This window comes from Lepisma saccharinum, chromosome 7, assembly GCF_977018435.1.
Source record: "Lepisma saccharinum chromosome 7, izLepSacc3.1, whole genome shotgun sequence".
Taxonomy (NCBI): domain Eukaryota; kingdom Metazoa; phylum Arthropoda; class Insecta; order Zygentoma; family Lepismatidae; genus Lepisma; species Lepisma saccharinum.
Genome location: NC_139235.1, coordinates 65,349,410 through 65,373,871, shown reverse-complemented (window position 1 = coordinate 65,373,871; position 24,462 = coordinate 65,349,410). Strand labels below are relative to the sequence as shown.

The following is a 24,462-nucleotide window of genomic DNA, read 5'->3' as shown; positions in this document are numbered from 1 at the left end:
AAGTATTTTCAGGTGATTTCCCCCTCCATGTATACGCTGAATGTGCATTAATTATATATCGTCTAAATCTGTGATTCATTCTGCGTACAACGGTATATCTTTCATATCTCTAGGGCATTTAGTTTCTGAGCTATAGTCATTTCAAGGTACCGCTGCATTTTGAAGCTTGAATCAGTGGCGTCCCGACCATTCCTTTTGGGGGTACAACTCAAGTTACATTGGTCATATGATGATAATGCAAATATTTTTGTGTTCCTTACATGTCAGCGATCATTTCTATGTGCATTTTGAACTTTTCATATCCTTTTTTTCAGGCGGGCAGGGGGCGGGGGGTGGCGAAACCCCATTTTAAAAAAAGTATTTTCAGGGGATTTCCCCCCTTTCCCCCTCCATGTATACGCCGAATGTGCATAAATTATATATCGTCTGAATCTGTGATTCATTTTGCGTACAACGGTATATCTTTTATATCTCTAGGGCATTTAGTTTCTGAGCTATAGTCATTTCAAGGTACTGCTGCATTTTGAAGCTTGAATCCGTGGCATGCCGACCATTCCTTTTGGGGGTACAACTCAAGTTACATTGGTCATATGATAATAATGCAAATATTTTTGTGTTCCTTACATGTCAACGATCATTTCTATGTGAATGTCGACACTGTCATGTACTTTTTTCTTGGGGGGAGGGTGGGGAACCAAATTTTTTTTCCGAAATTTTGAGAGTTAGCCCCTCCTCCCCACCACATATACGCCGAATTTGCAAAAATGTCATATAGTCTGAATTTCTGGTTCATTCCGCGTACAACGGTATATCACTCATCTCTCTAGGGCATTAAGCCTCCGACCTACACTCATTTCATTGCATCTCTGCATTTTGCTCAAAATCAGCTCGGGCAATAGACGCTTACATGTGAAAAAGGCCTTGGGCAGCAAAAGGTTAATAAACACGTTAATCCCCTGATAACATTTTCAGCCTTCCCAGTCAGTCTTAACCTTGACAATGAGTTGAAGACTAAAATTGGTAAATGCTGTAAGTGTCACAATAATTCAAACACAGTTTTCCACGTTAAACTGTATAATGTGGTAAACGTGAATGTGGCTGGTAGCCCTCTTAAGTAGTTCAAAGGGCATGTAAAGAGGTCACTAGTATGCACAATCTTACGGGCTGATGTGCCTAACGTTGCGATTTCCCAACATTTTCACTTTTGGCACTTACAATGTTTACCACTTTTAGTCCTCAGTTCAATTTACTGGATGATGTAAGAAGGGGAGGGAAGGGAGGCTACCAACAGGAAGCAGAGCAAAGCCATTGCTGCAGGCAGTTGGCAGTAACATGCATTGTTAACGCAAGACACCTTAAGGCCATGAAGCAGTTTTTTAATCTCAAATGACTTTTATTCTTTTAGCCATTTTTCTTTCCAATTTTAAATTCCTTACCTTTCTAATATGACTTCATTGGATAACCCAGCGAAGGACCTGAAAAACGTTGGCTGCAGAAGAATCTTATGAGCCACACGTAAAGTAAAATCTGTATTTCATCTTGAATATGTATTTACCTTATCCACAGATGCATAAGTTTAAATTTTGAGAATGTTAACAAAAAGAAAACTGAACATTAATCATTATGTTTTTCAGGCAGCTGGTACTGAATAAAATTACATTTTGTTGTATCGGAACCGGAGAAATTAAATGTTTTTCGGGAAGTTGTAAAAATCTGGGAATATTGTTAATCCCCACAAAAACACTCCCAATTTTTGATCAAGTCGTTACTGAATCCGTCACAGATGCAAATTATGATCTTTCAGTTGAAACACACATGAGGGCCAACATTTTTTAAAAAATATCTGATCATGGACAAAAGGAAAAAACATATTTTACCGAATTTGTGCTAAGTTTAACCATGTGATTTTACACAGTGCTTCGAGAAATCCTTCAAGATGCCACTTTCCTTACATTTTGAAAACTAAAGAGGCAATTCCACAGATGTTGGTTCAGGGCTTATTAGAAACTGAAGCCACAACATACCTGAAAATAATTGTTATTTGATACAATTTAATGTTCACACCTTAGTGAATTGTAGGTTTTCTCTAAAGCTCTGTAAAATGTAAGTTTATTTCTAGTTTTGTACTCTAAATTTCATTTGTTTATTTACATGTCCCACAAAAACATATGTACAAAATAAGCAATCCATTACAAAAATATAAAAGATTTACCAATATGATGTTACATGTATATAACCACTTTATTGTAAGCAGCACTTCCCAGCTAATTCCAGTTTATTCCCATGTTCCTCCAGAAACCTGGAAATGAGAAACATTGGTTAACAAGGCCATTCAATTTTCTCCATAGATGTTTTTTTCTTTTTTCGTCCAGAATAATGCTGCTCCCTCTGCTTGATATTTACTATTCTTGCAACATAATTTTATAATTAAGTCTATGTAGAATTATCAGTACCTTATAATACTGAACAACTTTTGAACTGTGTTTTGGAAATATGAGTTGTCTATTTACCATATACATTACTGTGATGAACGCAAAAATGACAAAATACCATATATCACCGTATAATCGTCGCACTCTGTTTTTTCCAGTCCAAAAATTGGTTTATAACCTTTCATCGTGTAACTGTCGCATTAGAGTGTCAGAAAAAGGAACCAGCGATAGCAGTGCAGAATCTTAGGACATGGAAGATATATTTTTTTTAAGTCCGTACTTTACAACACTGAAATGAATTTTCTCGACGTGTAATATTTTGACTATAATGTGCAAATCAATAACTTTTTTTTTAAGACCAGAAAAAATTTCATTAAACTGTCAAGAAGAAATCATATGCATCAATTTGGACTATTTCAATTTTGACTCATATTCACGAATATTCCATGCACCATACGAGGGTCACTATTTATATTTTGAGCCTAACAATAAAAAAACAGGAATTTGGCATTGAAAACTGCTTTATTGATTTTCGAAGTATTCTCCTTTATGGTCAATACACTTTTGCATTCGTTCGAACCACTTGTCAAAGCAGTTTTTCCAATCTTCTTGAGACACCTCCATAATATGGTTTTTGAACGCATCAACAGCATGTTCCGCCGACGAAAATCATTTTCCACGCAATTTATTCTTGACATTCGGGAACAAGAAGAAGTCATTGGGTGCCAAATCAGGACTGTACGGCGGATGACCCATCAATTCGTTTTTTTGACTGTTCATAAAGTCGGTTGTTAGACGAGATATGTGACAGCTGGCATTGTCTTGATGAAGAACGATCCAAAGGCGTTTGTTTGTTTTCCGTATTTGACCGAAGACCTCTGGCAAACAAATTGTTGTGTACCATTCAGAGTTGACCGTTCTACGTTCCTCTAAAGGCACAGTTGCCACATGACCAGTTTTCCCGAAAAAACAGGCGACCATTTGTTTCGATGTGCTTCGAGCACGAACAACTTTTGTTGGACTGCTGTTTACGTTCCGGCTCATATGCATATATCCATGATTCGTCACTTGTTACAATCTTATATACGTCTTTTGAAGCACCACAATTGTATTTATTGAGCATTTGTTTGCACCAATTGACGCGAGCGTCTTTTTGAGTTTTTGTCAAATTGTGTGGGATCCAACGAGAACATACCTTTCTCACAGCTAAATGATCATGTAATATTTTATATATGCTGGTGGAACTAATGCCTATGGTTGCCTCAATCTCACAGTATGTCACATGACGATCTTTCAGTATTAGGTTTTGCACAGCATCAATGTTTTCTTGAACAACAACTGATTTTGGACGACCTTCGCGAATCTCGTCGGTGAGTGAATGGCAGCCACGATTAAATTCGTTATACCAGCGTTTCACATTGGCAAAGGATGGGGCTTCATCACCAAATGTGGAGGTAAGTTGATCGACACACTCTTGTCTTGATAATCCACGTCGAAAATCGTAAAAAATCATCACACGAAACTGTTCACAAGTTAATTCCATTTTATTGTTGTCGTGCAATCTCCAAGGCAACATAAACAACACAAATGAAGCTATTGACAAAACATTTGAAGTACGTTATGGTCAATAATGCCAGACGATTCCGTGCAAACGTCAAATCGCACCTAACTTCAATCATTGTTGCCAAGGCTCAAAATATAAATAGTGACCCTCGTAATCTTGCACCAAAGACAGTTTACTAATCAATGATTTTTAAGTATCTGAAATACTGGTACATTAAAAAAAATTTTAAAAAAAAAACAATAGTTGCACCACATTTTTTTGCAAAAAAAATAACAATAGCATAAAATCTGAAGATTATGCGGTGAAATACGGTACTTAAGAATAGTGGTGATAGGAGGAAAGGCCCTCAAGGTGCTTTTGAGCAACCACAAAATAATAATAAATAAAAAAATCTAAATGGGAACAACAATAACCAAGAATGTAGAAAACACTTCACAAATTTATACAGCTCTAGAAACAATCCTGTTTTCTAAAATTATTTTAAATAATATTAATTTCAAAATTATTTCTCTACATTGGCTCTTTTCTTTTTAATTATGCAACTGTGGCTTCACAAGTATAAAAACTTTTTTTCTGCTTGTGCACAAATATACTGTTTACAGTCATATTTTTGGTTTTGAACTAACGGATCTGAAGAATGAAGAAAATGATCCGAAATGTAAAAACAAATGTGGTTTCTTAACTTTAAGTGCAGTTAAATAGGTATGCACATCATCATTTACTCTTCAAATCAGGTTATTGCAAACGAGACCTAATTTTGTGCATGTATAATCTTTCTCCTATGATGAACATTAAGTACTTTACGTTTTGATATTTCAGTGTTCCCAGCAATAAAGAATCATTATCTTCTGGCAAACCTGCATACACTGGAGCTGAGACAAGTTCATAATTTATTCCCTGACTCACTCAGTGCTTTAAAACATTAAATTATGAATTTCAAATGCATTATGGTAAAGAACATAAACTTACCTTAACGTACAGCACCATGTATTTAACTGTCGGTGAACTTTGGTGGCCTCTTTTCAATGAAGGCAGTCATTCCTTCCTTTCGGTCTTTCTGCAAGAAAATATAGTTGTGATTACTGATTAGCTAATTTGCACTATAATTAATATGAAATAATGACAAAAGCAGTGATGATGACCTTTATCCATCTATTTACAAACAGAAATTCATTGCCATTGTGCACATCATCATACTGAGAAGCATGTGCAGAATACAGGGTTATTATGAATGATGGACCCATTTTCAAAACATCATATTTATTGAGGTACAAATCCAAAGTAAACAAGCAATATACCAATGGAAAGAGGAAGGTTCAAAGTTTGTTACCACAATGTTTGTAATTGTTATAAATGTTCAATGAGGCCACCATTGGCTGCATGGCAAACATCGACGCGGTAGCCAAACTCGTTCCACACACGCATAAGCATATCTGCTGTTACCGAGTGCACGGCAGCAGTGATCCGGTTACGCAGATCGTTCAGAGTTGTTGGTAGAGGCTAAACAGCTTCCTTCACATAACCCCATAAGAAATAGTCGCAGGGTGTGAGATCCAGACCTTGTGCTCCAAGGTCGTCATCTCGTCACAACTGACAGAGACGGTCCTCTCGCGAACTCTACCGGCCGCTTCCACAACCACCACAGCCCGCCGGCCGCTGCCTGCCAGAAACTTTGAACCTTCCTCTTTCCATTGGTATATAGCTTGTTCAATTTGGATCTGTACTTCCCTACCTATGACGTTTTGAAAATGGGTCCATCATTTATAATAACCCTGTATAATAATAATAATAATATTAACCAAAATGTCACCTATTGCCCTGTTATGAGAATCATAAAATGTGTTTACTTACTGTAGCGAACGTGGACTGGAATATCCGTTTTTCGAAATGCAAACCTTCTTGTAGTGTCAATTCATAGGCTACAGGGAGAAAAAAGAAAAAAAATAATATCAATGAATCAAAAAGCCTTAAAAAAATACAGAGAACAGTATAGCAAAGTGATTGATTAGTTTGTTTTTTTACTTTGCTTTTCTGCCACTTCTGGCTTGTGTGAAGATGAGGATGAGTGATGATATGAAGGGACGAACACCCAGGTCAGTATCATTGTAGCATGCTGTGCTCCTCCACAGAGGTTGGCGCAAAGTGAAAAGTAGACTTTATGCACTTATAGGCTAATCGAGACTGGGCCTATAGTTCAAAGCAGGATCCAAACCAATGAACTTAATTCCTTTAGGAAATTAACCTGAAAATTCTTGATTTCAAGGTTCAAACCACAATGCTATCGGGTTGTTAAAAAAACATAAATAGCATGATAAGAGACACTTTTAAAGTTTGTCCGAGCTGTTGCCTCCATCTCCTAGTCATCATCAGAAGATACGATCTTTGCAGTCTCTCAACCAGCCTGATGATGACTCCAAGATGAAGTCAAAAGCTCGGACTAACTTTTCAAGTTATGCAGAATCCTTACAAGGGATAGTTTCTTGGTTGGCATGGTAAATGCAGTTAACTATTGCATAGAAGTTCCGTATTTCCACAATGCAATCAATTTCCGTTGGTTTTATAATTTTGAAGGACCATTTGCCTTCATTAGCACATGTTACAGCATCTAGGATGGAGATGGTAGTGTGTTACTGCTTTGTTTGCTCCTGGTTGACAGTTGTTCTGATTTACATCTGGCAGCAATGGTGGATGATGATTGATAGGCTTGGCTGTCTACTGTGTTGTGCTCGCCACGCAGTGTGGTTTGCATTTCTTTGATTGGTGGTAAGAGGTTGTCCATCAGGTAGGCATTTATTCTTGTCAGGGATCCTTCGAAGTGCAGGGTGCCAGGTAAGGTATGCTTGTCCACTGTAAGTTTAGCACTGGTTTCTGCTGGATGATAGCATGTGTTTCTTTGATGATATTCTCTGTGATAGGGCCTGTTTAGTGAAGTATGGATGTGCAGATGGAATAGTACATACAAGCACATGCCACATGGTACCCCGTAGTCTGAAAGATCCCGGACAATGAGCATAAATGCAACCCTGACACACAACCTCCTACCACCACTCCAAAGAACACAAACCACACCTCATGGAGTAACAACTCCAACCCACCAGCGTTGCCAGACAATGGAAATCCAAACCACTGCTAACTACCGCCAACCAGGAGTACATGATCATCAACTTTACCTATGCAAAGGTACATTTTTAACTAATTTACTATTAACAAAAGCCAGAAAAAAGATAAATGTTGTTCAGAGTATTTGTGATTTTTTATAATATTAACCTTGAAGTGTGGTCCTTGATTAAATATAGTCTCACAACAGCTGAGGTCAACTTCTCTTAAATATTTTCTCTGGCTCGTACAGCAACGTGTTGTATCATTTTCCCAGACTTTGCATTTTTTAAAACTGTAAGTTATTTAAAAAATAATACCCTGAAAACATGTGATCGTGGTTTGTATACAATGTAAAACAAGGTTTCATAACAATTCTGCACTTACTCTCACGATCTAAATTAATTTAAAGAAAAGAAATGCAAAACAATGAGAGTTCAAGAATGTAAGAATGAATGAAACATACCATTGTTGACAGATTCCTTGCAGAGAGCAACAATTATTTTAGAGTGTGATGAAATTCTCTCCCCCAGGCGAACTGCTTCATCAAGAACCTTCTCAGGAGGGAAGATTCTACTAACAAGCCCTGTAAAGGAAAACAATTCGAATAGGTCATAGCTTCTTTTGGTTTTGTGTCCATTAAAATACAAAACGAATTTGAACTCCCTTTATTTATTTACTTATACTTACAGGGGTCATCCAGAAAATAAGTTCTGTTTGCCAATTTAAAAACACAAAATGTAGTGAAACAAAAACCTTTATTACATACTGAAGTGCACACCCTGGAATAATTTTCAACAACTTTACAGATATTTATCATAACGAGACACCTGTATCACAGAACAAGCCGTCTGCAATAATTTCATGAAGCAACGACTAGCAAATGTGTGGAAAATGCACTGAAAGTTCCGACAGGGTGAATTGTCTGTTCTCTGTAATCATCTCTTCCACTGCACGGATCAAGTTGTCAGCCTCCATAGATGATCCCACACTGCGTTCCTCATCATGCACATTGCTCCTTCCTTTGTTGAACTGTCAACCCCATTTCCGTACCATTGAGGCACTCATGATCTGTTCCCCATATACCTCACCAATATGGTGGTGGATTTCAGCTGCTGAAACATTGCGCATTTGAATATTTGATTACAGACCATACTTCACACACGGCAGGCATCTCAATTTTCTGGAACATTAGCACAACCCACTGCGAAGCATCTGCACTACTGTCTTTCCTCCAACTGACGCCTATGTCTTGCCAATAAGTCAAACAACTTGGTACGCATATGAACCCTAGCGATCGCAGCGCTGATGCCGCACAAATTACAAACGGAACTTACTTTCTGAAGAACAGCTGGATTTGCTCATACAAAAAAACTGCACGAATTCTTGTTTCAAATAAAATTAATTTCTTGTTGATGTTTGTCAAACACATTCATTTTTGTTGTAGTAACTAGTGCATTAATTTTTCTATTCAAAATAGTACTTTGGTAAGAAAATCTTAACAAGTGTTGTGTTAAAACAAAAAAATATCACCAACCTGCCTGAAGAGCCTGCTGAGCTGTGATTGGTTCTCCCGACAAGCACATTTCCATAGCCAATGATTTGCCTACGTTTCTAATAAGGCGCTGGGTACCTCCTGCACCGGGAATGGTTCCAATGTTTATCTCTGGTTGGCAGAATTTTGCTTTTTCTCCTGCATAGACGATATCACACATCATAGCCAGTTCGCACCCACCTCCAAACTGAAAAAAAAACAACTTACAAATATCCACAATAACAGAGGATCCACTCCTCCCCTCCCCAAAAGAAATTCGAAACTTAACTTAGAATATCAATGTGAAACAAGATTCTTTTTTTAAAAAAGGACCACAGTTTAGTGCAACTGCAAAATTATTTTTAGGGCAAAACATCTTGTACTTTGTTATTTAGTGTGCCTTGTCTGCCATTTTTTGGCTAATCGTGATGAAAATGAGTGATGATTACACGAAATTGATGAAACAACATGCACAAGGAACACGTCCAGTGGTGTCGCGTGTGGTTCACATACAGGTGTTCACAATAAAATCTTTATACCAAATGCAGATTTACTATTCTCCCTTGCAACTTCATCTTTAATTGAAAAAGTGAGAATATCAGTTCAACTTATTTTCAACAATTTTTCCCAAAAATCATGCTACATTTCAAGTAACACACGATTTTTTAATACAATTAACACCATTTTATTTGTTATTTATAATTAGTAATGGCTAGTCCAAACTGATTAGTATAACATGCAATCTCAGGTATGTACAATGCAAGACTACCATACTTCGCAATCTACTTTTAATTACATGCACTGTATGTTAACCAACGACATTCATTCAGCATGAAAGCACATGCATCGTTGGTGGGATGCATCCTCCCAAGAGTAAAAAAAAATAATCAGAGATTGATTTTTTACTATTTAAAGCAGGGGTTCCCAAACTTCCTTCGCTTCACAATGCCCTTAGTGTTTGTGAATTTTTCCACGGTGCCCAAGTCAGAATGCAACGCTCAGTTATTGTAAGGTAACAACTATTTAGGCCATAGGGCCCCATACTACTCTGAGTATAGTTACTAAGAAAATGCACGTTGAATTGATGTAAATATAGTCGGAACTTTCGTTTGCAATTTAAGTTGGTGAGAGGTTATTTTCTTGACAGGAAAGAAGTTGATTACTAAAAAAGTTGAGCTGTCGGAATGACCCTTATGTTTTTCAAGATGCAACACATTTTTAGTAAATACTATTAGTGCACATTCCATTCTGAACTTCAGTTTACTGAACAAATTATCTTGTGAATGTAGTGTTGCACCTATGTTGGAATGAATTATGCTACAGCTACATACACATTTTTTTTATCTAAGTGATTGTATTTCCTTACAAGCTGCCATAGACAATTAATTAATCCAAAAATACTACGCAACACAATGTTTTAAATCTGCTTCAATACAGTTTGTTCCCAGTTGTGTTTTCCCATTATATTTTTCTAGATGTTTTTAAGCAAATTTTGTTGATGAAATACATGAGAAAAGAACCAAGAAAAGCTTTATTTTGGATTTCAACTTGAAACAGTTTGGCAGTACTAATATCAACACTGAGAAATTTTGAAATGATGCACCTGTAGGTTTGTGAATAGTTATTTTAATGAAAATGTTTAATGCAAAGGTGATTCTACAAAATAATAGAAATACGGGGTCATTCCATGTCCAATCAACAAGGTCCTTGTAACGACCACCATGTTAGGCAGATTTCAGTTGTATATTGGCATTTATCTTATTCGTATACTTCAAGTTAAGAACTTGGATTAAATTATTTATACTTAATTGTTTTCATAATTCATGTATATATTTATGTTTTATATTATATTATTCGCGTATTTTTGCAATATTTATTCAGAATTTATAGGCTAATGATTATCCCAAATAATATATGCAACGTTTTCATTGTTTTTCAAGCACAAGTTAAATACATTTCTTCTTAATATCGATTTTTGTTCAACAATGTACAAGATTGAAGTAATTTGTCTTTGTTATAAACTAAATCTTTATTTAATCATTTTTTTTATGTACAAGGGCAAATATGATTTATTTGATAACATCAGTTTAGTTATTTCTATATAGTTTAATATTGTAATATTATAGCAAAATATTTCTCCCTCGTTTTCAATAAAATATCGTATTCCTATTGGCTGTTTATGTTAGGAGTGGGGGAACCATACTTTGTGTTCTTGGCGATGTAAAAACTTCCACGTTGGCATTTTTAATTGTTGCCAACCTGAACTTTAGCTTACTATCGCTAATTAACATTGATGTGTTATATAAATTATCAGTTTTTCTTGTGTTATTTTATGTTATGAGTTTGTATTGTAAGTTAGAACAATCTGTTATGCTGCACCTCGCTCTTGAGGTAGCAGTTGAGGTTTTGCTATTAACTGTGAAGGCGGGATGGAGGGTGAGAGGGGGTGAAAAATAAAATGTCAAAAATGACCTACATTAGTGTCGAATCCATAGTTTTCGGAGTCTCTAAGCTAATTGGTGACCTTCACGATGACCAAACTTGGTACACATATGACTTACAATCTGGAAAGAACTACTGTGTGGGTAAGACACCCCTGGCACACCTAGGAGTGGGGGTGGGAAGGGGTGACATGTAAAAATAATCTAAAACGATCCATATTACTGTGGAATCCATAGTTGTCGGGTTGCTAAGATGAATAGTGACACTCCCAATGCCCTTCAACTCCAAGACACCCCTGGCACCTCTAGGGGTGGGGGTGGGAAGGGGGCGACATGTAAAACGACCAATATTAGTGTGGAATCCATAGTTTTCGGGGCTGCTGAGATAAATAGTGACACTCCCAATGCCATTCCACTCCAAGTTCATTTTACACTATTGTTAGAATTCATTATATTCCTGTCTAATAGAAGATTGGGATAAATAAATACCCAGGGAACGCCAGGCAATCAGCTAGTTAGAAATAAATCACTAGTATTGTCACTCGGGTTATTGCTATTGAATTGCATTTTGATAACTACGTTTTCATTGACTGATTTGGTTTATTTTACATTGCTTTTCTGCCACTTTTGGCTACTTTCAAAGGTAACTGACGATATGATGCAACTGATGAAGTGAAACTCACAAAAAGCACCCACACCCAGGCCAGGATTCGAACCTGGGACCTCTGGTGTGGTGGCATGCATTAGAGGTCAGGAACTGTTTTTTTCAGCTTTGCTACCCAAATGTTATAGTTGCCAATCAGCATCGAAAAGTTAAAAGATGCTTTGCTTATTGAAAATAGCATAATAGCGGAGGAGGTTAATTTTGAATATGATTTAAGGAAAATTATTGCTTTATCTACATTAAGACAACTCGGATCCAGACCTTGATTATTACAATACAAAAGTTTGCACACTCTTGAATTATTTTAATTTAAAACTTTGGGTGCATCAGCACTTAGGCTATTTTGCACCCGTCACATTATATGGGGCCAGCCCCTTACCATTACAAATAACAACTCTAACGTTGCATAATTAAAATCTTAAAATATTCTGACTTCTGTTAAAAGCTGAGGCTGTAAACGGGCACTCAGCACACACAAGAACAAAAAAACAGGGCAACACACACAAAATTATACTGGCCATAGTGCCAGTAGCCAGAAGCTTCGTTTGTCTGCAAAATGCAGTCCAGGGTGTACTGCATGGAAGTGAGGTTGACTTTTGGGCACCTATGTGGAAGGTACCCCTTTGCATACTCTTGCAAGGAAGTGAAATAAGAATTTCTTTGATTTAAATAAATGAATGAATTAATTCATTTTGAAAAAACATACCAATCTATGCTTTGTATGAGGGTTTGAAAAAACCCGGTTCTTTTAAAAAACCCAACCCACCTGGACCCAGGTGGATTTAATAAGAGTTTTTTTCAGGTATAATTGGGTTTTGTCGAGCTTTTATAAATAAAATGTGAATACATGTAAAATAATTCACATATGTAATTGCCGCTCAACCTACCCACTGCAACTAACAGACCACAAGAAACTGGTAAACCATAATAATGTTTATTTTTTTATTCTTTATTCTCTTACAATTTCCTGGTTACCTCTGTTGACAGCAAGTTTGTATGTTTGAATTGATATTAGCAGATGTTGTATCAATAATGGATACATTACGAATTTTGTCACAAGCATCAAGAGATCAATTGCAGGTGTGTACTATAGCGGGAGTTCCGTTCAAATCTCCCTAAGTTCAATTTATCGTAGAAAAGAAAGTATGAATGATAGAGCAATGAAATTTCAGATAATTGGAGACAAACTCATAAATTTTATTTTCCATACACTAATACACCTCCACATGTGCCCCACTGGTAGCACAAACAATATCCAGTCTGTATTCAACTTCTTGCCATGTTCTCTCTAATGTCCCCTGTTACTGTTGCAATCGTATCACGTATGCGGGTTCGTAACTCTGGGATGTTATTCACTGGAATCGCAAACAGACGATCCTTTACGTAACCGCAGAGGAAGAAGTCTAGCGGAGTGAGGTCAGGTGAATGTGGCGGCCACCATATGGGTCCATCATGTCCAATCCAGCGATTAGGAAATGTCGAAATGAGGGACCTCCAAACATCCAGACTCCAGTGTGGGGGAGCTCCATCTTGTTGGAATATGATGTCCGGTTGTAGAGAAACTACCTGGGGGTACACAAACTGCTCCAACATGTCCAGGTACACAGGGCCTGTTACTGTATCTTCACTGAAAACAAACGGAACGATGAACCTGTCCTTCATTAGACCACACTAAAAAATCAATTTTGGGCTATAGCGTACATGTTCTCTGTACTCATGTGGGTTTTCAGATCCCCAGATCTGTACGTTATGCCGGTTGACAATCCCCTACACGTGAAACGTTGCTTCGTCTGAAAACAAGACGTTGTCAAGGAAGTGAGGATTCATCTCGAGAGCATTTCCATACCAAATTCTTTGCGACGCGGCTTATCATCTGGCTTCAATTGTTGCACAATCTGCACTTTATACGGATGCAAACCGAAGCCGCTTGTGCAGAACTCGATGGCTTGTTGTTGGAAGCACATTGAATTGCCTAGATGCCTGGCGGATGGATTTACTCGGGCTTCTCTGAAACCCCGCTCGAATTTTTTCCACCTTTTCCTCCGACACACGACGGCGAGCTCCACCAGATTGTTTTAGGACACTGCCGGTTGTTAGAAACTTACTAAACAACAGCCTAATTGATTTAGCATCAGGTTCAACTCCCCCGTACACTCGTCTGAAATATGATTGCGTTGCAATCACAGATTTTGTCTCAGCATACCACACCACTGCCTACATGCGTTGTTGAACAGTCGCCATTTTTATTTATGCGACCGTGGCGCTGCGTAGTGAGCAAATGGACAACTTCAAGTCATGCAAAAAAAGCTTGAAGATCTGGCCTTTCATTTCGTGTTACAGTTATTTCACAATTCATCATACTTCGTTCCCAGTAATTAATTGAAATTAGGGAGATTTGAACGGAACACTCTGTATTATCTTCAGTCACAAGCATAATAAAATAGCGATAGTATAGATAGTATTCCCCGATAGTAGATCGAAAAAATCTGAGTTAAGTTTAATTTTATTTATTAGAATATATTTCATATGCCGACTGAAAGCAACATATTTTCATTTGCATAGCTTCCTTCATTTAACAATTCATGCTAGCGTGAATATTACAAGTGTTGTGCATTTTAGCTAGAAACATTAATCTCGAGTTATAATGACAGTCGTGATCGCATTCTAAGAATTTAAAATGCAATCTTCATTAGTATACACCTCTATGACATTCCTTCATTTCAGAAATCATTGAAATACCAAAGTTAATTAAAAAAAAAAAACACTGTGTTTTAAAATGTTTTTTTTTCTTTTCAAGTGGACCCAACCTGAAAAACGCAGTACCTTGGCAAACCCTGCTTTGTTTGGTAGTATCTTGTCTTGTATGGTAGTATCTTGTCAATGCGTTTCACAGAAAGAACAGCATGAGAAAAGATGTTAAAGCATCATGTAACAATACCAATAAATTGCTTATTGACAAGACACATGAATAACTTAATTGAAAATAAACTTTCTACTTACCGCGTAGCCATTCACAGCAGCTATAACTGGTTTCTTAATTGACGTTACAGTTCCCCACCGTTTCAAAAAATCTTCTTTGATGATGTCAGTAAATGTAAGATTCTGCATCTGTTTGATATCTGCACCTGAGAAGAGGACATAAAAGTAAGTGAATGTCCTGGCATCAGTAAAGAGATGAATCAAATGAACATTTGTTGTTGTTTCTAGCTCGCGGAGATGTGTTATAAATAGGGTTAGGAAGTTGACGACATATCACATTTATTTCTGGGCTTTGAAGACAATGCTAAACCTGATAGTAGTCTCACTTCAGTTAGAAACAGAAAATATTGTCTTGATTTTGCATTTTTTTTTTTTACATTTTACGGCCCCCCTTTTTTTTGTTTTAAGTCATTTTTAAGTTGTTTTTTCTCCTTCCCACTTGTTTCATGAATTTTCATTGCTTTTACTACCATAAAATGAAGTAAAAACATGAAGAAAAACCTACATTAGCACTCAATAGTTTAAACCACCAAACAACAGATTTTATTACATTAGTCTCTTGTATTTTATGAAAAATCAAGCTTTCATTTTAAGGGCGAAAAATAGCTTTATGTCATTTTTTGAATGAATGAATTAATTAAAATGATTGGGTGCGTCAGCACTTAAGGCCATTTTCCACCCTTCAATATATTCGGGGAAATATCCCCTTATATAAAATTCTGACTTGAGGGATTAAAACAAAGGGTGTAAAAAGACCCTTGGGAAATATTAAAAAGTGCAAGGTTGTAAAAGACCTGCACAAGACAAACACAATACATTAAAAAGTCAGAAACAAACTGAAAGCCTCCTCACAGATGGTGGAAGAGACCAGCTCTTCTTAAAAACCTAAAAACATTTGATAAAATACTGCTGTCATCACCCAACAGGGATGACAAACAGCCGGAAAGGTTAAAGGTCTGCCGGAGGTAAGCAAGATCGACACATTCAACGAGAATGTGTCGAATGCTTAAAACAACATTACAAACATGACACAACGGAGGGTCCAGCCCTTGCAGCAAGTGACTATGCGTTAGACGGCTGTGTCCTATATGCAGGCGGGTGAGAATAACTTCTTCTCGTCGAGAGGGACGGGACGAGGAACGCCAAGCTCCTATGGTGGGCTTAATAGTGTGAAGCTAGTTCCCCGTTTCCATATCCCATTCGGCCTGCCAAGTGTCAAGTACGGAACAACGGAACACATTCTGCAGGTCGCTAGCTGGCAAAAGGTGGACGAGAACGTTGCCATCTGCATCAGCAACTTGGCGACAGCATCAGCTGTTTCGTTCCCCTGAATGCGCACGTGACTAGGGACCCAACAGAAGTGTACATCGGCACTGGAATATGCGTTGCGCTACTGGATGCCGGGAATACGGCAAATCCAGAGTCTGCAACATGCCGGTCGAATCACTGCACACAAGGACTTTCTTCAGACCATTGACGTCTGCAAAGTCCAGTGCCTTTAGAATGGCATACAACTCTGCTGTATAGATGGAACAGGCAGGATGTAGCGAGTAACTGGAACTTTGAGAGTTTAAAAGCACCCCATTAAAATTGGGGTGCTTCGCACGGAGTTCTAAAAACCGCTGCTGGTATACAACCATTGGTGTGTCTGCCTTTGGAAGGGCAGTCAGAGAAAAATCGATAAAAGGTGCAGGGAACTCCCAGGTCGGGAGAGGCGGAATGAGTGGAGAGACGCCAGGAAGATCAATGTCAACACCAAGTGCTGACAGGATCTCCTCTGCACGAACGACAATTGGTCTAGTGGATCTAGGGTGGAGCCGATACCTTGCCAGCCTACTCTCGTGAGACGGTATGATATGAATCATGTGAGGGCATCGAGCGAAGATGGAGGAAGTATTTCACTACAAACCGACGTCTTCGTAGAGACATCGACGACTCAGATGCCTCTACATACAAACTGGCGACCGGACTGGTGCCACCAGATAACACACGAATACCAGCATGGTGGACGGTGTATAGGGTGAGAAGCCTAGATGGGCAGGCAGACGACTAGACAACATATCCGTAATCGAGTTTTGACCTGATGAGTGAACAGTACAGGCGGAACAGTACCGTCCTATCAACACATGAGATAAAACGCGTAAAAGGTTGAGAACTCGAAGACAAGATAATTTTAACTGGCGAAGGTGAGGTAGCCATGTTAACTTCTTGTCGAAAATGAGGCCCAGACCTTATTCACGAAGCGCAGGGGAGATTTCCCCATGTACAGGTCAAGGTCAAGATGGCATGTACGTTGACGACGAAAGAGGACGCACATGGAATTCTCGGACGAAAAGGTGAAACCTGTTTGGGAGGACCACTCAACCAAATGGTTTATCGTCAGTTGCAGTTGACGAGAAGCTGACGCGAGATTCCGTGAGCGACAAAAGATCGTCTACATAGAGGAGACCATGTACAGGGACAAGAATGTTTGCCATAACACTGTTCACTGCTATGCCATAGCAGAGTCACACTAAGGACGCTGCCCTGCGGGACACCGTTCTCTTGTTCATGAAGATCCAAAAAGGAGTTCCCAACACGTACGCGGAAAGAACGATCTGATAAAAAGTAAGTCATTTTTTGAAATTTTTAGGTAATTTTTTAATAATTTTAAGGTAATTTTATAGGTCGTTTTTTTTTTAGGCCATCAACTTCCGAGCCCTAGTTATAAGCAAGCAATTACGTAAACTGAGTGCAATGGTTGTTCCTGCACAACATGTGGACGAGTGGAACCCCATATGTGACAGTTCTGAGTATTCACTGCACCGTCCAGAGTAAAATGTGGCTCATCAGTCCACAGCAATTAACCATTGCCAACCCTATCCGGGATGCAATGAATTGGACGTGCCGTGGTCACATTTCGGGGTTGGGTTAAATACCTCAGTGATTTGTTGCTTCTGCATGTTGAAAATTGTTTTAGGCATCGGAAAACATCAATATGTGTAGATTGAGACAGAGTCGAAAAATTCGAGGGTGTACGCTCGGTCACCAGCTCCTAAATAGAACATATATTTACTTTATTGCAATTAATGACCACTGATTGTGTGCAATTTGTTTGCAAAAACATTTCCAGTATAAGTAACCGTAACAGAAATTTGGTTAGTTATTGAACCATATACCTATAACTGTAACTGAGTTACTTTAAAATGGGAACTGCATGTGTATGATTCAGTGATAATGCATGAAATTCTACAATTTCTTTTAAAAAATCTGATGTCACCTATTGTTGAATGGTTATGTCACAAAGCATGTGCAAATTCTCATATCTATGAAAAGGCACAAGTTCGAGTATGCTTGAGCCCTCTATAAAATGAAAAATTTTGCAATATTGATGAATATTATACTGTTTAATGCAAACTTATTAACTTTTTCTGCTCTTTTTAGCTCACAGAAATGTGTGTGCATGTACCTCTGTTACCTTGGCCTGAATATTGCATGCAAGTGAACAAACAGAGAAGAGGAAGAGGAAGGGATTATCTAGAAAGTGAAATGTAAAGAATGTCAGTGTGTGTACATAGGAGAAACAAAAAAGAGGCTGAAAGACAGGTTGAAACAACATAGGGATGATGTACCACTTAAGAGAGAGAGAAATGTGATATTTAAACACATGAGAGAAACAGGACATGACATAGAAAGGGATGAGGCTAAGCAGATAGGAAGGGAGATGAGAATACTAGTGAGAAAATGGAAGGAGTCCAAGGAAATAGAGAAGAAAGGTGAAGAAGATACAATGAACTGCAATGGGGGACTGAAGTTAAAGAAAGAATGGAAGAAGGTGTTAGAAAGAGTGGAAAGGACAAGAGAGAAAGAGGAGAGAAGAAGGAAGAAAAATTAAGGAAATAGAACAAGATATAGAGTGTCCAACCACATTCTCTTTCAGGTGAAAGTACAGTTGACATGGGAAAGCCACCTGCTAGATTGTTCCAGAACTACTTTCTAATAGTCTGGAGGGGAGTATTTTTGTGTATATATATCTTCCTGTTGTGTACCTTGTTACATTTGTACTTGGTACAGAGTCCACTTCAGAGTGTGGCCGGCAGTCGGTAGGTAGGCCTGGGCTCTCAATGGTCTGTTGCGGTATGGGTTATGTATGTTTTTAGTTTAATCATTTCAAGGTGTGAGACCTTGATTGTCAATTCTTAATTATGTTAGCAGAAATATTAAATAGTTTTTGCTTCGGTGAACTAAAACAATACAAATTGAATGTTAAAAATGTATTTCATTTTTAAAATACATATATATTTATAAATATAACCTGAAAAAAACCCAATGAAACCCAGTTTTGAGTGTTTTTTAAGGTTTTATCTAAAAAAAAGCCAAAAAACACTTGGGCAAGATGCCAACCCTGTTAGAAACATTGAATCTTTATCGAAAAAGGCAAGTTTCAAAATCGATGGGTGTGTGATCATATAGTAGACCTATAATTTAAAGAAAAAAATATTTACCTGCAGCAAAGGCCTTGTCACTGCCTGTTATGATAATTGCACCAATGTTTTCATCTTTCTCGAAGGTTAGCAATGCATCACTAACATCATTCATCAGTCCATCGCACAGGGCATTCAGGGCTTTAGGTCTATTTAGTTGGATAATACCAATATTGTCAGTTTTCCCTCTTTTCTCTGTCAAAATGTATTCATATGAGGTAGCTGAAATAAAAATTACATGTAAATATCACAAATATGCATGCATAATACATATCTAAGCGACACAATGTATCTTATCCAGAATTTTCTGTCTGCCAACTGGCTGGACAGTTGTTCATACTTAGAGGGGTGACAGGGTAAATTGCCAGACAAAATGACCATAAATATTGAGCTTCTGTGAAAAAATTGAGGGGGTTGTTGAGGAAATTGTGGGAGTATTACATATCATATAAAGTCTCTAATAAAACATGAAACATTCTCACATTTCATAATTGAACTTACACAGTTGGAAAAACAATGTAATACGAGGGTCACTATTTATATTTTGAGCCTAACAATGAAAAAACAGGAATTTGGCATTGAAAACTGCTTTATTGTTTTTCGAAGTATTCTCCTTTATGGTCAATACACTTTTGCATTCGTTCGAACCATTTGACAAAGCAGTTTTTCCAATCTTCTTGAGACACCTCCATAATATGGTTTTTGAACGCATCAACAGCATCTTCCGCCGACGAAAATAGTCGTCCACGCAATTTATTCTTGACATTGGGGAACAAGAAGAAGTCATTGGGTGCCAAATCAGGACTGTACGGTTGATGACCCATCAATTCGATTTTTTGACTGTTCATAAAGTCGATTGTTAGACGAGATATGTGAAAGCTGGCATTGTCTTGATGAAGAATGATCCGACGGCGTTTGTTTGTTTTCCGTATTTGACCGAAGACCTCTGGCAAACAAATTGTTGTGTACCATTCAGAGTTGACCGTTCTAGGTTCCTCTAAAGGCACAGTTTTCCCGAAAAAACAGGCGACCATTTGTTTCGATGTGCTTCGAGCGCGAACAACTTTTGTTGGATTGGGTTCATCTTGAAACACCCATACAGTCGACTGCTGTTTACGTTCCGGCTCATATGCATATATCCATGATTCGTCACCTGTTACAATCTTATATACGTCTTTTGAAGCACCACGATTGTAGTTATTGAGCATTTGTTTGCACCAATTGACGCAAGCGTCTTTTTGAGTTTTTGTCAAATTGTGTGGGATCCAACGAGAACATACCTTTCTCAAAGCTAAATGATCATGTAATATTTTATATATGCTGGCGGAACTAATGCCTATGGTTGCCTCAATCTCACAGTATGTCACATGACGATCTTGCAGTATTAGGTTTTGCACAGTATCAATGTTTTCTTGAACAGCAACTGATTTTAGACGACCTTTGCGAATCTCGTCGGTGAGCGAATGGCGGCCACGATTAAATTCGTTATACCAGCGTTTCACAGTGGTAAAGGATGGGGTTTCATCGTCAAATGTGGAAGTAAGTTGATGATGATAATCCACGTCGAAAATCGTAAAAAATCATCGCACGAAAATGTTCACGAGTTAATTCCATTTTATTGTTGTTGCGCAATCTCCAAGGCAACATAAACAACACAAATCAAGCTATTGACAAAACATTTGAAGTACGTTATGGTCAATAATGCCAGACGATTCTGTGCAAACATCAAAACGCGCCTAATTTCAATCAGTGTTGCGAAGGCTCAAAATATAAATAGTAACCCTCGTATAAGCAAATACAAGGCTCAAGTTCCGATTGTTCAACTCCGAAGTAATGATGGTACATGGGTATTTTTTTCATGGTTCGATTTGTATTTATGACTGTTACTTCACAGTCTCTCATACATCCCTACATTATTGTTTGATTATAAGCTGTCATTCATTCATTATCGCCTTAGAGGCGGACACGCATGGGGTTCGAAAGTGTATTCTGTGGCTAATATTTTCGTTCTTAGGTTAGGCACGTCAGGTTTGGGGCTCCCAGCATTAATAAAGCACCCTAATGCTTTGTTATTGTTAGGTGGGTTGGGTTTAGGGCTCTTAGTATTAAAATAACGTTCCTACCTGCTTGAAACGAACGATCACGTAAGATCTGGTATCGACCACAAGAACCCCTTCGAGCACTTCATAAAAATTCGTGTCCGAGACGACCGGAAAACAAGAATGGCTACTCACCGCAAATTGTGCATGCTCAGGTAAGCTAATTTTCAAATCCTAATTTCTCCGGTAAATAATACTTAGTGAAGCTTATATGTGCTAATTAGTTTCTCCAAGTTTCGAACTTCTTTCCACAATTGTATCCAGTATTCTAAAGCACTTCCTAATGCATGTATAAAACTTGCAAAAAAATTATTAAACATTTGGAACCGTTACCGTAATTTGTCAAAAGCACGTAATTACACATTGCTTAAGTGGAATTTAAATTTTGCTTAATATTTCTTTATTAAATGTCGTAATGAGATATGTTACAACGAACTGTAAATTTTCCGTATCTGGAAAACGGATTTCTTAAAATTTACAGGCGAAATTACTTACCGAGTGCAGTTTCTATAGACTTGTTCGGGGAAGTGTTTTCTCGCATCGTTCATTTAATTTTGCCGGTAAATCATGTACTTTTTGATATAAATGTGTGACCAATGCACGGAAGCTGTTGCGTCCATTTCCTTCCAGCCGGATGTTGCCTGTGTGTGTGTGTGTGTGTGATGAAGTAATCCCAGTCAGTGTTTCCAAACACGTGTTTTTGTAACTGAAGAAGGTACTTTTCCGCAAATGGTTTTTGGGGCTATGTGCCATTGGTTTGTGGGGCTATGTGTCAATAGTTCGTGAGGTTATGTGTCAATGGTTCGTGGGGCTATGCGAGAATGGTGTGTGGGGCTACGCATTTTTCTTTCTAAACAAAATTTAACTATTCGGTACTATTATCGTATGGGTGAAACACCTACGAATCATATATTTCGGACTTCTTTACATTGCTAACGTGTTGCGGAACATTTCTTAAGGCGAAATAATGCATTTCTAACTAAGATAATGTTTATTTTCTCTATTTACGAGTACTTACTGTTACTTGTTGTTTCGAATCTGTAACACATTATGGCCGTGATAGCATACTGGTTTAGGGGGCGTTCTGAAAGTGTTTTGTCGATTTATGCAGTGGTGCAACCTCGTTCACCGGAAAATATCTACTTTCGTGCCCCTATTTGAAATTATGCTAATACGTCGCATTTATGTGTAGAACTTGTAAAATAACCTTGCGATTTACCACGTTCATTGTCCATACACAGCAATTCGGAACCATCTTTCTTTCGCAATTCGTTAATGCTCTTCCTTTACGCACAACACTGTTGCAACCTTGAATATTGATGTCAGACGAGGAATGCCTACATGGTTAGGTTAGGCCTGTTAGGTTAGGTTCCATTAGCATAAATACAAAGAAAAAATATTATTTTCTCTAAGAGACGCGTTATATTTGTATTGCCTAACATGAAAAAGGTCTCTCCTGTGACGTCAGAACACAATGTTGCTAGAGTGTTGTGCGATAAGTGACACCCATTCGGGTCGGAACCATCTTTCTTTCGAAATTTGTTAATGCTCTACCTTTACGCACAACCATCTTGCAACCTTGAATATTGACGTCAGACGAGGAATGCCTGCGTGGTTAGGTTAGGCCTGTTAGGTTAGGTTCCATTAGCATAAATACAAAGAAAAATTGTAAAAACAGCTCTCTCCTGTGACGTCCGAACACAATGTTGCTACAATGTTGTGCGATAAGTGACACCCATTCGGGAAAAATGGCTTGTTCCGAACTCGACAGGTGGTTCTAGTGAAAACACGGCGAGGCTGAAACACTGGCTACGGGGTTGCATCGTCTTAACACACGGAACATTGCACTCTCATGCAAAAAGCAAATGGCGGGAGCAGAAACAGCGTGTCGGACAGAGATTTTCGCAGAAAACAAAACGCATTCACATTAAAATGGATCAAATCTACATTCAGGAACTTCCAAAACGCTCAAGAAAATGATTTCCGTAAGTACTTTCTCCTGTAAATTTGAAGGAAATTTGAAGGAATCCGTTTTACCCATACGATAATGTTACCAACTATTCTAACCTAAACGTGACCTAACCTTACCGGAAATGGTTCGTGGGACTACGTAGGTATTTTTGGGTGGAGTGGGGTGGAAACACTGCATGCGCCTACCGTAGTGAAACTGTGACCGCCATTTAGCATGTTACCGAAGGGAAAAAGAAACGAACAAAACTAACTTCATACGTCGAAAATATAGTTTATTTCTGTGAAAATTAGCAATGTTTCTCAATGCATAAACGTATGTAGGAATATGGAAAGTAACATAAATAGCGACTTTGAGGCGTTTACCGGATACGGAGAATTTACCCAACGAAACTGTTGAAAATGCAACACGTCGTATGCTTCACTTACGGGCGCTGGCGCTCATCCATTTCACATTTATTTTGTGGAAATTGTGACTCCTTCTAACACTGTCCAAAAGAACACGAGAAATAAAACTAACAGCAGACATTCTTGTGATTTGGTTTTTCACTTGATACGCCGAATAGTAAGTAATCTGTGGGTTGGGTACCGGCTCGTCTGCTGCTCACTCGTGCACAGATTAGTCCAAAAATAAATGTGTGATCTCGTGAGCTCCTGTCCTCAACTGCAATGTCATCGTCATTGAATTTTTATTCGTTTCCAACTCATCAACTACTAATTATCTTGCTGCAAATCGTTAACAATTATAAGTTCGGATTTACTCCAACGCACGAAAACGTACATACAGTATGTAACGTTTTTATTCGTACACACGGATTTTCAAAGGAAATGCTTTAATATCTGAAAGGAAATACACTCTTTTGAAATTGTTTCTTTACAATTCAATAACTAATATCATTAGGAACATAAAATCTTACCCAAATTCTGTATTACCAATGACAATAATAAATTAAATGAAACTGAAAGAGAAACATGCCATTTTTTGCACAACATTTCTATTCGTACACTTAATAATATAAAAGAAAAAAGTATATTCAGAGCAAATTGACTGACAGTTCTAATACTTTGATGCTTACCTTTGGCTTTAATTACTGCTTGACACCTGTTCTTCATAGAATTAACCAGTTTCCAGTGACGTGCACTGAGGAGTAGCTAGTCTAGCAGAGATAGATCAATCAATCTCACATCTCGAATTATATTCAAATCACAATATTCATTGTCT

The 24,462-nt window shown here is 38.0% G+C and overlaps 1 protein-coding gene across 1 annotated transcript; it reads right to left on the bottom strand.

Moving 5' to 3' along the window:
- Positions 1-1,539: 1,539 nt before the first annotated feature.
- On the bottom strand, positions 1,540-23,867 carry Echs1 (Enoyl-CoA hydratase, short chain 1). Its single transcript, XM_083125923.1, has 8 exons — positions 23,670-23,867; positions 19,195-19,395; positions 14,732-14,856; positions 8,630-8,834; positions 7,559-7,678; positions 5,848-5,915; positions 4,966-5,053; positions 1,540-2,299 (listed from the first exon to the last, which is right to left on the bottom strand). The coding sequence occupies exons 1-7, from the start codon at positions 23,767-23,769 to the stop codon at positions 4,988-4,990; spliced, it is 885 nt and encodes a 294-aa protein (XP_082982049.1). The 5' UTR covers positions 23,770-23,867; the 3' UTR covers positions 1,540-2,299; positions 4,966-4,987.
- Positions 23,868-24,462: the final 595 nt, after the last annotated feature.